At 42.5% G+C, this 16822-nt stretch overlaps 1 protein-coding gene across 2 annotated transcripts in view; it reads right to left on the bottom strand.

Annotated features, from left to right (window-relative positions):
- pskh1 (protein serine kinase H1) overlaps nt 1–15259 on the bottom strand; it is a 73567-nt gene extending 58308 nt beyond the window's left edge. For both annotated transcript variants that reach the window (XM_068049544.1, XM_068049545.1), the window contains exons 1-2: nt 15088–15259; nt 13738–14765 (exon numbers count right to left, since the gene is read on the bottom strand). In XM_068049544.1, coding sequence (XP_067905645.1) covers nt 13738–14679 — 942 coding nt within the window. In that variant the 5' untranslated portion in view covers nt 14680–14765; nt 15088–15259. The remainder of the gene's footprint in view (nt 1–13737; nt 14766–15087) is intronic.
- Between the last annotated feature and the right edge of the window lie 1563 nt (nt 15260–16822).

The following is a 16822-nucleotide window of genomic DNA, read 5'->3' as shown; positions in this document are numbered from 1 at the left end:
TCTTGAACAGAGGTTTTACATTTGCAGTTTTCCAATCTGCTGGGACCCTTCCAGAATCCAGGGAATTTTGGAAAATTACAACCATTGCATCCACTATCTCTGCAGCCACTTCTTTTAAAACCCTCGGATGCAGGCCATCAGGTTCAGGGGACTTGTCAGCCTTTAGTCCCAACAGTTTTCTCAGTACCATTTCTCTAGTGATCGTGATTGTTTGAAGTTCCTCCTTCCCTTTTCTTAATTTGTAACTATTTTGGGATGCTTTTAGTGTCTTCTACAGTGAAGACTGATACAAAATATTGGTTCAATTTTTCCACCATTTCCTTGTTTCCCATTATTAATTTCCCAGTCTCACCGCCTAAGGGACTAACACTCACTTTAGCTACTCTTTTTCTTTTTATATACTTGCAGAAAGTCTTACTGTCTGTTTTTATATTGCTTGCTAGCTTTCTCATACTCGTACAGATGGACATAAAGCTAGGAGGTGGACCTTGAAAAGGAACTGGAGTTTGAAAATGGAGTAATAATTTACAAGGATACAGGAATTGAGGATGGGCTGATAACAATGGTTTTAAAGGAAAGGGAGAGCGCCGAAGACAGAACTAGTTACAATGTCAGCTCAGAGCAGCCAAGAAAGGAAGCTGGGTGGTCAGGAATTTCGTGGAAACAAGGTCAATGGAGCAGGACGTAAATCACATGGATGAGCTGAGCTTCAGCAGGGATTGAGGGAGGAGGGAGAAGAAAGCTCTGAAGGTACGAGGGGAGGATAAAAGAATTCAGGGCCAGGGGAGTAGAGAAACTACTTATGGGACAAGGGGAAGTGGGGACAAGCAGTGGAAGCAGCTAAATAAATTATCTTGATCTTTGGAGTAGGCAGGCATGAGACTCAATAGTGGAGGCTAGGGTAATCATTGCCCTCTGAGGTGACGGTACGGTAGAGGACAGATTTAGCAAAGGACAACAAGGCCCAATAAGAGTTTGATTAGGTCAAGCCATATTAGGTGCACCAGATACACTCATTTGTGTCCTCGGACTTGGAGAAAAGACAGGGCCTATACCAGGAGGGACAATGGGGATGGACAATAGCGAAGGTTTTGGTGGGGACAAGGGCATGAAAAGTAGAAATCCTGCTCAATCACTGAGCATCATACATGCACAGACACCACCTTCATCTTTTGATATGTTTTAAATATTTCTGAATGTTTGAAAAGTTAGTTTGCTTCCTCTGGACATTAACAAGCTAATTTCAGAGTGGAACTCATTAAACAAATGCGTCTTGACTAAGATAACATATAGTTGAAGAGTTAGCGTAGCTGTCACAGAAAGGTTCCCATACAACAACTGGCATCTGCAAAACAGTAGCCCTGCTAGGAAACAATGCCTTCAGGAGAGGAAGAGACAATTGAGGAGATGAAAACGTTTTTTTTTAAAAGACAGAAAATATAATTAATTGCACAACTCAAAGACAAAAGGAATGGAAAGTAATGTATAGACTTACGCTGTCAAGGACCCAAAAGAGTGAGAAAATGATGAGAATCAGCCTGACATAAACAGACCACTTCTGCACTATACCTTGCAAAACTGTCACAAAAGTGTCTCTGTGTTTGGTTAAATATATTTTTTGAGGATTCATTTTTGAAAGATTGAAGAAATGTTAAACTTTGGGGTTTTCAAAGGGGGTCATGTAAAGGCCACCTGACTTTGGAAAAAAAAGTCCCTGTAAATATATATATATATTTTTAAAAGGTGCACTGAGAGGTCTTGAGGAAAACATGCCTTTCAGGGAAACCACTTAACTTCCAGCAACAATAACAAGCCTTTCCGGGAAACCACCTGACTTTCAGCTCAATAAACAACAAAGAACTTTGGACACCTAGAGAAGTTGTTTACGAAGATGGTACAGGTCAAGATTGATGATTCAGTTTCGTTTTTGAGTTAGGGTTGAACTGTATAAAAAGGGAGAGAACTTCCAAATAGAAAAGAGAACTTCCAAGGAAAGAAGACCCACAAACCAGCTCAGCTTTCCAGAAACTCTCTAAAAGACCCTGAGAAGTCCACTGTGTTAACTCATCTTGTCTCCTGTCTTTGAAGAAAAGCCTACTAAATTAATTCTCAATGCCACCTGAAAAGAACTGTTCTAAAAGATCCCAGTGACCCGTACTCAGAGGACAGACTGTATGCCAATTTTGGAACACATATCTCATCTGCTGTTTCTTCAAGAATGAGCACGTATTCAGCCCAAGTGTTTGTTTGTCTGTAACAGAGCTCTAAAAACAAAAATTCCTTTATTTTTCTGGTTAACTGGTGTGTGTGTGTGTGTATGAGGTGCTAAGGTAAAAAGGGAACTTTAATATTTCAATCTGTGTGTTTATGTTTTACTTCATTACTGATTAGGACTTGTTTTTATCATAAACTGATAATTTTGTTGTTTATTAAAAGAAACCTGGTTAGTGTATTTTATTCTGGGATAAAAATAGAGTTTATCATTGACCATATCAGTAAGTGGGAAATAATTTAAATATATGCTGTCACCTGTGGAGAGGTGGAGCTAGAATAAACAGTGCACTACTCCCACCTCGGTCATAACAAAGCCAACCCTGGGAGCTCTATTGAAATACTAAGAATTTATCTGAACAAATCATTGGACGCAATCTGTAATTTATCACGTTATTGTAAAGTTTCAACAAAAATGCTATTTATCATATCAAATGGCAAAGAGCAGTTGTGTGTTAGATGTTTTTCAGCATCAAAACTAGGAACAGGCATAAAACCCAACCGTGGCCTTAAATGGTTAAGAATATATATAAATTCTGAATTTTAAAGCAACAGAAAAATATAAATTTAAACTAGCTGCTGGTAAGTTAAAAGCTAAGGTTCTGGATGTACCCATTATCTATAATTTTAATCCTAGCTAATGGGATTTACAACAGATAAAATCTAGAGAGATGAATATCATTTTACTAAAGACATGACAAGCATTAAAGCATCTTGTACTTATCAGAGCTGTGCAGGATACAGTAATTAAACACTGTATTCTCATTTTACACTTGAGATAGAAAATATATCTCAATGCAAGCAGTTGAAGACAGAGCTTATTCCAGGAGGGATCTGTGCAGTTCATGCTCAGTTGTGAAATAAATTAACAACCAGCACTCCATTGCAAAAAATCTGAACCATCGAACAAGTTACTGAAAGAAAAAATGGTAAATGGCCATAAAACCATCTCAGTAATAGCAAACATAAATCATTGCTCAGAAAAATCACTTCATAACATTTAATAAACTCACTACGCCAAGTATAGTCAAAAACGGATCAAAGCAATGCACTCTTTGTGCTGGAAATACTCAGCAGGTCTGGCAGCATCACTGGAGAGAGAAGCAGAGTTAACGTTTCAGGTCTGTGACCTCTCATCAGAACTGGAAAAAGTTAGAAATGTAATGGGCTTTCAGCAAGTGAAAGGGGAGGGGGGGGGGGGGGGGGGGGAGGGAAGAAGAACAAATGGGAAGGTGCGTGATAGGGCAGAAGGCAGGAGAGATTAAATGACAGAGATGTCATGGAACAAAGGCAAAGGGAGTGATGATAGTTGTAGTAAAAGACAAAGCATTAGTGCAGAGTGTGTTGGGAGCAAAATAATGAACAGCTATGTCCAAAAGCAAAAACATGAAAAGCAAGCTTAAGACAGGCACATGGTTAAAATAATAAAATAAATATTTTTTTTAAATTAAAATGGCAGTCATGCTCTGAAATTCTTGAACTCAATGTTGAGTCCAGAAGGCTGTAAAGTGCCTAATCGGAAGAGGAGGTGCTGTTCCTCATGCTTACGTTGAGCTTTTATTAGAAAACTGTAGCAGGCCAAGAACAGAAATGTGGACATAAGCGTAGGGTGATGAATTAAAATGAAATGCGACTGGAAACTCGGGTTCATGCTTGCGGACTGAGTGGAGGTGTTCCGCAAAGCGGTCATCCAATCCCAACGTAGGGGATACCACATTGAAGGCAGCGAATACAGTATACTAAATTGAAAGTACAAGTAAATCACTGCTTCATCTGAAAGGAGTGTTTGGAGCCTTGGATGGTGAGGGGAGAAGAGGTAAAAGGGCAGGTGTTACACCACCTGTGACTGCATGGGAAAGGATGAGGTGTCGGGGGTAATGGAGGAATGGACCAGGGTGTTGTGGAGGGAACGATCCCTTCGAAATGCTGACAAGGGAGGGGAGATGATGTATTTGGTAGTGGCATCACACTGGAGGTGGCGGAAACGATGGAGGATGATCCTTTGATGTGGAGGCTGGTGGGGCGGAAGGCAAAGACATGGAGAACCCTGTGGCGGTTCTGGGAGGGAGGGGAAAGGGTGAGGGCAGAAGTGCGGAAAATGGGTCGGACACAGTCGAGGGTCCTGTCACCTACAGTGTGGGGGAATCCTCGGTTGAGGAAAAAGGAAGACATATCAGAAACACTGTTGTGGAAGGTTGCATCATGAGAACAGATGCATCAGGTAGAAAAACTGGAAGAATGGAATGGAGTCCTTACAGGAGGCAGGGTGTGAGGAAATGTAGTCGAGGTAACTGTGGGAGTCGGTGGGCTTATAAAGAATATTCGTGGACAGCCTATCCCCAGAGATGGAGACAGAGAAATCAAGGAAGGGAAGTGTCAGAGATGGACCATGTGAAGGTGACAGAAAGGTGGAAATTGGAAGCAAAGTTGATAAAGTTTTCCAGTTCCAGCACTTTGTTTTTATTCCATTTCTATAAACAGTGCTTTCCTTCTCTGAAGTTAGATTTTCATTCAATAAGACAAAATCTCAAGGAACAGTACATTTTTCAATTAGGCACTTTACAGCATTCCAGCCTCACTGAGTTCAACAGCTTTAGATCATGCTGGTAATGGTTCTCCTGTTACAATTTACACCTCTTCTAGACTCATCCTTTGTTTGTTTGCGTCCAATTACCACACCTTTTGCCTTGTACCCTCATCCCTTTTGTCATTGACACACTCCTACCCTCCATTCCAGCACAGGGCCCTATGTTCTTTCCTCCCACTCCCACCCACCCCCTATTCCCTGGCTCTGTGCTTGCTGTCATGAAAATCACATCTGCCAAAAATGAGACATTAATTCCATCATATGGAACATTAATTTTAAACTGTTGCTGGGCTGTAAGTGGCTTGGTTTAAAAGATCACTAAAAATATGGCGGCCCATTTGCTTTCTAAAAGAGTATTGCCTGGAGAAGACAATGGGAGTGCTTCCCCTAATTCAATTAGCCAGATGGATTTTGGATCAAGAGAGATCGAATATTTAAAAGCCAGCATTCCATCCCACCCCCAACCCCGCCCCCCGAGGGTGTCTGCTAAGATTGAAAGAATCCACAAAACCTCGCAGAAGTTATCCCAAATAAGGAGCTAGTCACATGACTAACCTGCTGGCCCAGGTTTGGTTTGAATCGTGCTCACTTAACAGTTTGAAAACAGACTGCAACTGAACTTCAAGAAGACAGCATCTCCCGGTCTCTCTTTCTCTCACGAAAAGCATAGAAACAACTCAAGACAGAACACCAGCAAAACAAGTTTGAAAGTGTGCACTGGGCCCCAACAAGAACTGCAAGATTTAACCGCAAAGACTCCACATCCAACTCAAAACGAGTAACTGAACTCCATATTACTTCAAATATCTTTCTTTTAATTCTTTCTCCGTTTCTGTCTCTATTTGCGTATAAGCATGTGGTCGCATTGGTAGTCTTAGTAGACTTAACTGAGTTAGAGTTTTAAGGTTAATAAACTTACACCTTTCTTGTCTAAATCTAAGGAAACCTGTCTGGTTGATTTCTTTGCCATTACAATTGGAGAGCAGTGAACAGGATTCACTGAGGGGAAGCTAAAACACTGTTTTAGAAATTAAATCCTCTTACGGCCAGACCAGGAAAAAGCTGAGAGGGAACCCCTAGACCCCTTTCTCACCTGGTCATAACATTACTTACAAACTATTAAATGTCTTGACTTCTTCCAGTTCTGATGAAAGGTCATTGACCTGAAACTTTAACACCGTTTTCCTCTTTCCATAGATGCAGCCTGTCCTGTTGGCCAGCCTTATAAATACTCTGGCAACAACAGGAGGTCCGAGGTTGGTTTTTCTGACACGAGTGACTCACCCACCTGATCGATGGCCTCTGGGTTTGCTCTGCCCACAAGTGGAAACGCTCTCTCCATGTCTTCTCTATCAAAACCTTCCATAGTTTTAAAGACCTCTACTAAATCACTCCTCAGCCTTCTCTTTACAAGATAAAGTCCTGGCCTGTTCATTCTTTGCTGATGGGTAATACCTGAGAGTTCCGGTATCATCCTTGTAAATATTTTTTGCACTCCCTCCAGTGCCTCTATACTCTTTTTATATGGCGACCATAACTGTACCGGGATTTCAAATGTGGTCAAACCAAAGTTCGATACAAGTTTAGCATAACCTCTCTACTTTTCAACCCTATCCCTCTAAAATAAATCCTAGTGCTTGAAGTAATCTTGTTGCTACTTTTAGTGATTTGTGTATTTGTACTCCAGATCCCTTTGCTCCTCTACCCCATTTAAATTCTTATTTTCCTAGTAATATACGACCTCCTTATTTTTCTTACCAAATCTTTATGGCGGACACTTTTGTGTTGAAATTCATTTGCGAGTTATGTGTCCATTCTGCAAGTTTATTCATGTATTCTTGTAATTTGTTGCAGTCCTCTTCAGTATTAACTATTCCGCAACCCCCCCCCCACCCCGCCCAATTTGGTGTCATCCGCAAATTCAGAAATTGTGTTTTAGAATCCAAAAGTCTAAATCGTTCATATAAATTTTGAACACAGTGGTCCAGCACTGATCCTTGTGGGATCCCAGTTCCCACCACCTTCTGCCATTCAGGATCACTAAAAAGTCAGTTTTTACTGATAATTTTAAACCCTTTATGTATTTTTTTCATGTAAAATCAGTTGAAAAACAATTAGACTGCAAAGCACCCAGGTATACTTGGAGATAAATCAGTGATTTTGAAAATAGTACGTTGAACGTCACTAATACTCAAGAAAACAAGCAAGGGACTTTATAAGGGCAGTCAGGCTAAGTGACAGTCACAATGATTCACAGTTCCCTGGCACTACTGTTGAGAGGATCAACATCATTCGCTCTCAACCCCGAGATATTTTTTGAATTAAAAGTGAAATTGAAGAATTTAGGATTAATGTTGTGGTACCTGGCACTTAACTGCCACCATGATGACAGGATACACAAATCATTGATCATGCACAGTGAAAGAACTGCAATCTTGTTTTTAGTAAACAATGTCTTGGTATGTGACTGGAGACAGCCATTCATTGATGACATCAGCAATTCTTCAGAGATTTATCTGTATGGGATACTGCCCTTGTTTCATGCCCAATTAGGAATGAAAGACTGGTATTTGCTGCCATACAAAGAATATTTGCACAACAGTACCCTTCAAAAAATAAAAACTGCACTGCCTTTGTTTCTTTTGTCGTCAAAAATCAGGTCCAGAATTGCAGTGATAGATGCACATACTGCGTGCAACTTTTGTGCTATGACGTGAATGTGGAGTCTCATTTGCAGTTTTTAAAAGAGGGTTTTTAAAATCAATTCATCACAAGAAAAATATTTACAGGAATTGAATGGTAGAAATTGACACATTCTGATTTTATGGGTCCTGTCACCACGCAGCCTATGCAGTGGGATATAAAGAATCAAGAGAAGGAAGGTTATACATACACACGAACCTATCAAGCTCACCAAAACTGAAAATTGATTTGATGCCAGATAGTTGCAGTCGTCTCGCCAGGCACTTTCAATGTACCAATATGCCAGATATTATAACGTGGCAATAAGCCACTTGTGTATTCTTTTAATTCATCAGTTCTACCAGCAGTGATAGACCAGTATTTCATTCTAGTGTTATATAGCTCAGGGGTTCTCAACTGGGAGTCCATAAGGTAGTTTCAAGGGGTATGCCAACACCGTGCTTCTCCCAGAACCATCAGTCTAATTCCCAGATTAGCTCAGCTCTTACTGGCAGCTATCACAATCAGCACCAGTCACGTGACCCACCTGACCTCTCACCTCTCTCTCATGTGCGACTCTTTTTTTTGTTGCACGCAGCCTGTTCGTGTTAGTGTGCAGTACCTTTAAATTTTTTGTGACCGCCCAACAGGTCAACTTGAATATCCTGCGCAGCACCTTCTGCGCATCCATGTGCACCTTAGGGGAGCATTGTAAATAAATTGCTGGCTCATGAGCAAAGCTCAACATTAAAACTAAACTGCTGATAATATTTTTAATACATTATGTTTAGATCCAAAAATAAAATGTTATTTTATTCTCTCCCAACACTCCACCTGCAAGCTTCTGGATGGCGTGACTGACTGTTCTGTTTGAATTATCGGTGCACATTTTTTTTTATTCATTCATGGGATGTGGACGTCACTAGCTAGGACAGAATTTATTGCCTATCCCTAATTGCCCTTGAGAAGGTGGTGGGAGATGCCTTCTTGAACCGCTGCAGTCCATGTGGGGTAGATACACCCACAGTGCTGTTAGAAAGGGAGTTCCAGGATTCTGACCCAGCGACAGTGAAGGAATGGCGATATAGTTTCAAGTCAGGATGGCGTGTGACTTGGAAGGGAACTTGCAGGTGGTGGTGTTCACATGCAACTGCTACCCTTATCCTTCTCGGTGGTAGAGGTCATGGGTGTGGAAGATGCTGTCGAAGGAGCCTTGGTGCGTTGCTGCAGTGCATCTTGTAGATGGTACACACTGCTGCCACTGTGCATCAGTGGGGGAGGGAGTAAATGTTGAAGGTGGTGAATGGGGTGTCAATCAGGCAGGCTACTTTGTCCTGGATGGTGTCGAGCTCCTTGAATGTTGTTGGAGCTGCCCATCCAGGCAAGTGGAGAGCATTCTATCACATTCCTGGCTTGTGCCTTGTAGATGGTGGACAGGCTTTGGGGAATCAGGGAGTTACTCGCCGCAGGGTTCCTAGCCTCTGACCTGCTCTTGTAGCCACAGTATTTATGTGCTACTCCAGTTCAGTTTCTGGTCAATGGTAACCCCCAGGATATTGAATGTTGATAGTGGGGGATTCAGCAATGATAATGCCATTGAATGTCAAGCGGGAGATGGTTAGATCCTCTCTTGTTTGAGATAGCAATGCCTGGCGCAAATGTTACTTGCCACTTATCAGCCCAAGCCTGGATATTGTCCAGGTCTTGCTGCATTTCTACATGGTCTGCTTCAGTATCTGAGGAGTTGCGAATAGGGATAGAAGTTTCAATAGAGAGGGACACTGGCTATTAAAATTACGAAGCAACAACCCAGATCTTGTAGCTGAATGAAATATTTGGATGGGAACTATTTAGGCACCCAGTCAGAGGCAGCAAGAAGCCCCAGAGACAGGAAGGCAGGTGGTGGGAAGAGCCTGCAGAATCACTCCATTACAGGTTTTGCTCTCGAAAAGGAGGACCAAAAAACTGGATGGCAGCTATGTGCAGGGGAAAATGGACCCTGCTAATTCTGTGTGTAGAACATGCTAGAGACTGGAGTTGCTATAAACAGACAGAAATGCACAAGGGAAATTGGCAGGAACAACCCACAGAATCAGTCTCCAAGAAAAAATTGATCATTTACTTAAACGCAAAAAAAGGGGAAATGGAAGTGAGAGAAAATATGCTGGGTAGTTGCTCCAAAACTGCTATTGTGCTGGAGGAAGGTTAGGAATGTTAGTGGCGCCATGGAGTTGTGAGGCTGTTTAATATAGTGTTGTTGTGAACAGATACAGGATCTGCAACTTACGGTGTTCCAACGGGTGATAGGTGACAGGTTGCTTCACAATGCCTGATAGGGTGGTGGAAACAGATTCAATAGGAGCTCTCAAAAGGGAATTGGATAAATCTTGGAAAGAGAAAAAATGCAGGGATGAGGGGAAAGAGCCAGGGAGTGAAACTAACTGGAGTGCTCTTCAAAAGAGCCAATGCAGACCCGATAGGCCAAATACCTCCTTCTATGCTGTGCAATTCTACTGGCGACCATGAGGGTTCCGGGTGTGAATGCTTCTTCTGCAGCACTGGAAGTATTAGACCCATTTAGTCCAACCTACTTACGCAACACTGGATTTTCAGCAATGAAAACAAAGTACAAAACCAGGATGAACACTGACTGTAACATGTACATGTGTTTGTCGAAGATACCGCCACATCTTCACAGAATTGTTGCTCAGCACCAAGTTTCAAGAACAAAAATAAATATAAGTGTTTAAATGCATAACTAATTTTATACAGAGAAAAGACTTGTGTTACGGGCCCCCATGGAATTAACACAGGTGGAGGACTTGGAAGCAAAAAAATTGAGAACCCCTGATATAACTCAAACTACTGTGACCCAATAATCCAAACTTGAATGGACAAATCCTAGATCTGCATTGCCAAACAGTTTCAGACCTGAAGTACAATATTACAAAAACACCAATTAGGTGAATGCCAACCAGGCTTTACTGAAATCTACAGCACAGTAACATAGAACATTTTAATGCCCACGATCAAGTTTTACAGAACACCTCGTGGCAATATTGGTGGCAAATTTTAGTTTTCTAAATTCTGTATGCATTCTTCTGGAAAATGTTTCATTTATATTTGGGAATATGGTCTGTTGGTTTCCAAATGGTTATGAAAACTGAACGTACCAATTGTTATTGAAATTTTTTGAAATCATTTTGTGAATTCACCTGAAACACTTCTAGTAAGCTACACAAATACAAAGTGAATTATCATGGTCTCATTCTTTTAAAGAGTAACCACGTACATGAAAAATAAGTTTACAGAGGCATTTTCCACAACACAATGGGCTGGAATTTGCAAGAAGAATAACTGAAATCCAGATATTGCTATGAGAGATACCCTGCTCCACCACAGGGTGCACTGTTGTAGTCCTCCCCAATAGACTTGCACTGAAATAAATGCAATGGTGTGAATTTGAGGTACTTGACCACACTAAAAATGGCAAAAAAGAGTTATGGCTGATAATGGAATTTAATCCTGAGAAGTGTGAGGTGATGCATTTTGGGAGGACTAACAAGGCAAGGGAATATACAATGGATGGTAGGACCCGAGGAAGTACAGAGGGTCAGAGGGACCTTGGTGTACTTGTCCATAGATCACTGAAGGCAGCAGCACAGGTAGATAAGGTAATTAGGAAGGCATATGGGATATTTGCCTTTATTCGACGAGGCATAGAATATAAGAGCAGGGAGGTTAGGATGGAGCTGCAGAAAACGCTAGTTAGGCCACAGCTGGAGTACTGTGTACAGTTCTGGGCACCACACTATAGGAAGGATGTGACTGCACTGGAGAGGGTGCAGAGGAGATTCACCAGGATGTTGCCTGGGCTGGAGCATTTCAGCTATGAAGAGAGACTGGATAGGCTAGGGTTGTTTTCCTTCGAGCAGAGAAGGCTGAGGGGGGTCCTGATTGAGGTATACAAAATTATGAGGGACATTGATAGCATAGATAGAAAGAAACTTTTTCCCTTAGCGGAGGGATCAATAACCAGGGTAAAGGGCAGGAAGTTTAGAGGAGATTTCAGGAACATTTTTTTCACCCAGAGGGTGGTTGGAATCTGGAACACACTACCTGAAGGGGTGGTAGAGGCAGGAATCTTCACAACATTTAAGAAGTATTTAGATGTGCATTTGAAACACCATAGCATACAAGGCTATGGGCCAAGTGCTGGAAAATGGGATAATAAATAGGTGCTTGATGGCCAGTACAGACACGATGGGCCAAAGGGTCTGGTTCTGTGGTGTATAACTCTATGACTATATGCAGGAGTAAACAAGGTTTTAATGACAAGGTGAGTGATAATTATTGCCAAGCAACCTCTCTGGCCCGGAAAAATTAATTTTACAAGTGTGGCAGCTCATTTTCTCAGATAATTAGTGTTGAATTTAAATTTAAAGTTTAATTTCTTTCTTTACTTTTCCTGCCTCGGTCTTCTGTTAATCCCATCTGAATTTCCAAATCTTTCCTTTGCTTTCTGTACATGATTTACATCTAATTGCTATTTCCTGGTCCTGGTTGAGAATCTGCTTGACTCAATCAGGATTCTTTAATCTGATTGAAGAGCCTCGCTGTTTCTTGCCCTGCTTACAGTACAGGGCACCACACTGGATTAGAGAAAATCTTTGCTCCAAAGACAGTAAGAGCTTCATGGACAGCTGTCAGCGAGGTGAACAGCAAGCACTGTTCCTTTGCCACTGATAGCAAATTCTAAGCCAATGTATTCAATGACAACGCAACAAAAATATAGTCCTTCTGGCTCTTTTCATTTTACAAAACAGTACTCTTTTAAGTGCAGTTAAGCCTTAAGAGTAAAATTGAACTAGTTAACAAAATGCTTTTTTTTTGTTGAAAACAGCAGCAAAATTGCAGCCAACTAAAAAGAAAACAGAACCTTCAATTGGTTAATTACACCATTGCCCAAACTGATCTCCTGGAATATAGGATGGCTGCCAATTCAAAAAAGATCAATAAAGAACTGAAAGCTTTTAATCAGCTAAATACTAAGGGCCAAATTTTGCCGCAAGCGCAAGAAACCAACATGGGACCATTTCCGGGTCCTGGCCCATAGCGTTTCAGCAGCGCGTCTGCTGGCTTAATTTTACAGGAGGCAGGCAATTAATAGGTCACCTTCACATTCATTGTCCAATTAGGGACCACGGTTGGGCTGCAGAGGCCAGAGTGCCTGAAGCGAAGGACAGCAGTCAGCCCTGATGTGAAGTCTGTGCACTGCTGATCCGAATGGAGCAGGAAAGGGCAGCACAAGATGGAGGGACGATAATGACGACGTAATTGGCAGCCAATTCCTCCTGCCCAGAACAATCCTGTGGATCCATCTACAGGTGAGGGGCATCCATTAGTAAGCCTTTATAGATGGATGGCCTGAGGACTGCCAGTTTGGTCTTTCAATGATAACACTTCATATTCATCCTATAGCACTCTGATCTCTCGCTGTGCTCTCACCACCTGTAAGTAGGCGAACTGCAGACAAATCAGGGGTCCCATGCGCCTTCAGCAAAATTGCAGACTGTTCAGGAAATGCCCCCTAATTACATAAATAATTACTTTAACTATCTGCCCGCCACTGGCAGGTGCATTGCCATTTCTACTGTGTTTCCGCCTCTGGGAAATGTGAGAAGCAGGAACACTTCAGGGAGCTGGCCCAACGTTTTTCCTAAATTTCCTGGCCCCGCCCCGCCTCCATGGGGCAGGGAGAATTCTGCCCTAAGAAGCCGATTTGAGATACATATTCTAAATATAATGTTATTTGATCCCAAGCTATTTCTGTCTCTTTACTAAAAGGGATAGAGAAGCTTTGTGCAGAAACAAACCTCCTCACTACTGGGCTCTTGGAACACTGTCACATATCAGCTTCTTGCAGAGTACCTGCAACAAATGCCACTCTTAAAACCAATCTCATCACTATGGAAAATATGTTTAGATCATTACTACTGCTTGCTGTGCTGTGGAATGAGCACCAGGAGATTAAGAAATCAGACAGAAAACCCAAAAAAAGGCAAAAGCTTCATTACAATACTGAAATCAATGAAACACTAAAGTGACCAGATGTGCAATTTCCTGTGATTGTTCTTACTTACAAAATTTTTTTTTTTTTAATATAAGAGTGCACTGTTTTAATGCTAATCACTTACCTCCCCTGAGTAACTGTATTTACCCTTCAATATTTGTCTATATAATCTTGTGCGATTATCATCTTCAAAGGGCATAGTTCCACTTAACAAAATATAGGAAACTACACCCAGCGCCCACATGTCAACAGAATTTGTGTAAGGCTTCCTCACAAGGATTTCCGGAGCAATATACTCTGGGGTGCCACAGGTAGTCTTCATGAGACAGTCATCACCTTTCTTTCGAGTGCTTGCTAATCCAAAATCTGTGATCATAATTTTAGAGTCAGCACCTGGGTGATAATACAGCAAGTTTTCAGGTTTCAGGTCTCGATGTGTGATGCCTAGGATGTGCAAATATTTAACACCATCAAGAACCATTTGCAGCACTCTAGTGGCATCTCTTTCAGTAAAGGAGCCTTTGGCTATGATCCTGTCAAAAAGTTCACCTCCTGTTGCCAGTTCCATCACCATGTACACTCTCTCTTGAGTCTCAAATACTTCAATCAGTTGTATGACATTGGTGTGCCTCACTCTCCTGAGGACGTTGAGTTCAGATTCACACACTTCCCTGCCTTCCTTGTACTTTGTCTCAATCAGTTTTATCGCATAAGGCTGTTTTGTGCTTTTGTGCTCCACTCTGACCACTCTACTAAAACTCCCTCGACCAATCAGTGCCTTGATGTCATATTTTGCAGTCACTCTGGGGTCAAACTTTGCACGGTATTTGGCCACTTTATTCTTCCTAGGATCACTCTGCTGGTCCCAGTGTCCACTTTGTTGGTACACATTAGTCTGATGAGGCGGTGGTTGGCCAGTCTTGCCCACACTCTTGATGGCATCATATTTAATAAAGTGCTTGTATTTATCACCGTGCTGGCCAGTGTATGGCTCCACAGTTTTAACTAGGTCCAAATGGAAGTCTTTTGGTGGCTCAGGCAGCACTTTGCTTATCCCGCAGCCCATCACTTTTTGTTGTTAATGAGCCAGGAAGGCATTTCGTCCCGTCATTACCCCCCCTCTCCTCATCCACTTGTACCTTGATCCTTCCTCTGCAATGAGAAAAAGGTACACAAATTTCAAACCACTTTAAATATATTTGTAGTTGAACAAAAAATTTCAGAAAGAATATTCTCCAAAACTGCCATTTAACAATAACTGACTTTTATTTTACAAAACGATTGGCATTTACAAAAATATGACACTGAAAAGTTTTACAGAAGATAAGCTCAGTTCAATGCGCAGGACATAAAAGAGAGGTGGAGACCTGCTAAACTAATGAAACTCTCACTCCCCAACCCACCACAGGTTAAAGCTTTAGGAGGCGAATCCCCATGGCCCGGGCGGCCTCTACCCGACAGCGCCATCCCTCACCTGACTCCGCTGAGAAGCTCTTTTCCAACCAGGCCCAGCCGCTTCTCCTGTCCCGCTCACCGCCGGCGCCAGACACAGCATCCCAGCCTAGGAGGCGGAGACGCTACTTCCTCCCGATGCGGCACAAGATCGTCAGCCTCACTCCAACCGCCCTCGCCAACTTCCCCTCAACTCACGCTCCCTACGGAATGGCGTCACTTCCGGACGCGCCACCAGCCTGCCGAGCTATGCGCGTGTTCCAGGGCCCCTGACTACGGTTGTCATGGTAATGCCAATCATTCTGCATACCAACTCTCCAGGACAATTTTTATTTGTTCATAGGATGAAGGCGGCACCGGCTAGGCCAACATTTGTTGCCCATCCCTAATTGCCCTTGAAAAGATGGTGGTGGGCTGCTTTCTTGAAACCACTGAAGTCCATGTGGGGTAGGTACATCCACAGTATTGTTAGGAAGGGAGTTCCAGGATTTTGACCCAGCTACAGTGAAGGAACAGCGATATAGTTCCAAGTCACGATGGTGTGTGACTTGGAGGTGAACTTGCAGGTGGTGATGTTCCCATGCATCTGCTGCCCTTGTTCTTCTAGGTGATAGAGGTCATGGGTTTGGAAGGTGCTGTCAAAGGACTGAGTTGCTGTAGTGCATCTTGTAAATGGTACACACCGCTGTCACTGTGCTCCAGTGGTGGCAGCTGATGGCATTGGTGGAACAATTAAAATCAGCGATGGTTAAGGCACCAGAATTGGACGAGCACAGATACCTCAGAGGGTTTTGGACTAGAGGAGTTTACAGAGATAGGCCATTGAAGCATTGCTTAATGGGGAGCAATGTAGGTCAATGAGCACAGAGGTGATAGCTGAACGGCACTTAGTGCGAGTTAGGACACTGGCTGCAGAGTTTTGGATGATCTCAAGTTTAAGGAGGGTAGAACGTGGGAATCCAGTTAGGAAGCTGGTATTGGAATAGTCAAGTCTAGAAATAACAAAGACATGGATGAGGGTTTCAGCAGCAAACAAGCTGAGGCAGGGATGTAGCAGCTGAAAATAGGCGCTGTTAGTGAAGGCTTAGATATGTGGTCGGAAGCTCACCTCAGGCTCAAATATGACACCAAGGCTGTGAACAGTCCAGTTTAATTTCAGACAGTTGCCAGGGAGAGGGATGGAGTTGGTGGCTAGGGAATAGAGTTTTTGCTGGTTTGGTCTTCGGTCTTCCCAATATTTAATCGGAGGAAATTTCTGCTCATCCAGTACTGGATGCTGGACAAGCAGACTGACAATTTAGAAACAGTGGAGGGATCGAGAGAGGAGGTGAAGACGTGTGTCATCAAAGTACATGAGTAAATTGATGTTGTGTTTTTGGTTGATGTTGCCAAGGGGCAGCATGTAATTGAGAAATAGGAGTGGGTCAAGGATAGATCCTTGAGGGACATCAGAGGTAAAGGTGTGGGAGCAGGAAGAGAAACCATTGCAGGTGATACTCTGCCTATAACTGGATAAATAAGAATGGAACCAGGCAAGTGCAAATCCACAGCTGAATGACAGGTAGAGGCATTGGAGGAGGATGGTGTGAGCCAAAGGCTGCAGATAGGTCAAGAAGGACAACAAGTGATAGTTTACCACAGTCACATAGGAAGTCATTTGTGCCTTTGATAAGAGCCATTTCGGAACTGTGATGGGACGGAAGCCTGATTGGAGCGATTCAAACATGGAGTTTCATTAAAGATGGACATGAATTCAG

The sequence above is a fragment of the Heterodontus francisci genome, chromosome 17 (assembly GCF_036365525.1).
Source record: "Heterodontus francisci isolate sHetFra1 chromosome 17, sHetFra1.hap1, whole genome shotgun sequence".
Taxonomy (NCBI): domain Eukaryota; kingdom Metazoa; phylum Chordata; class Chondrichthyes; order Heterodontiformes; family Heterodontidae; genus Heterodontus; species Heterodontus francisci.
This window is presented reverse-complemented; position numbering and strand designations above follow the sequence as displayed.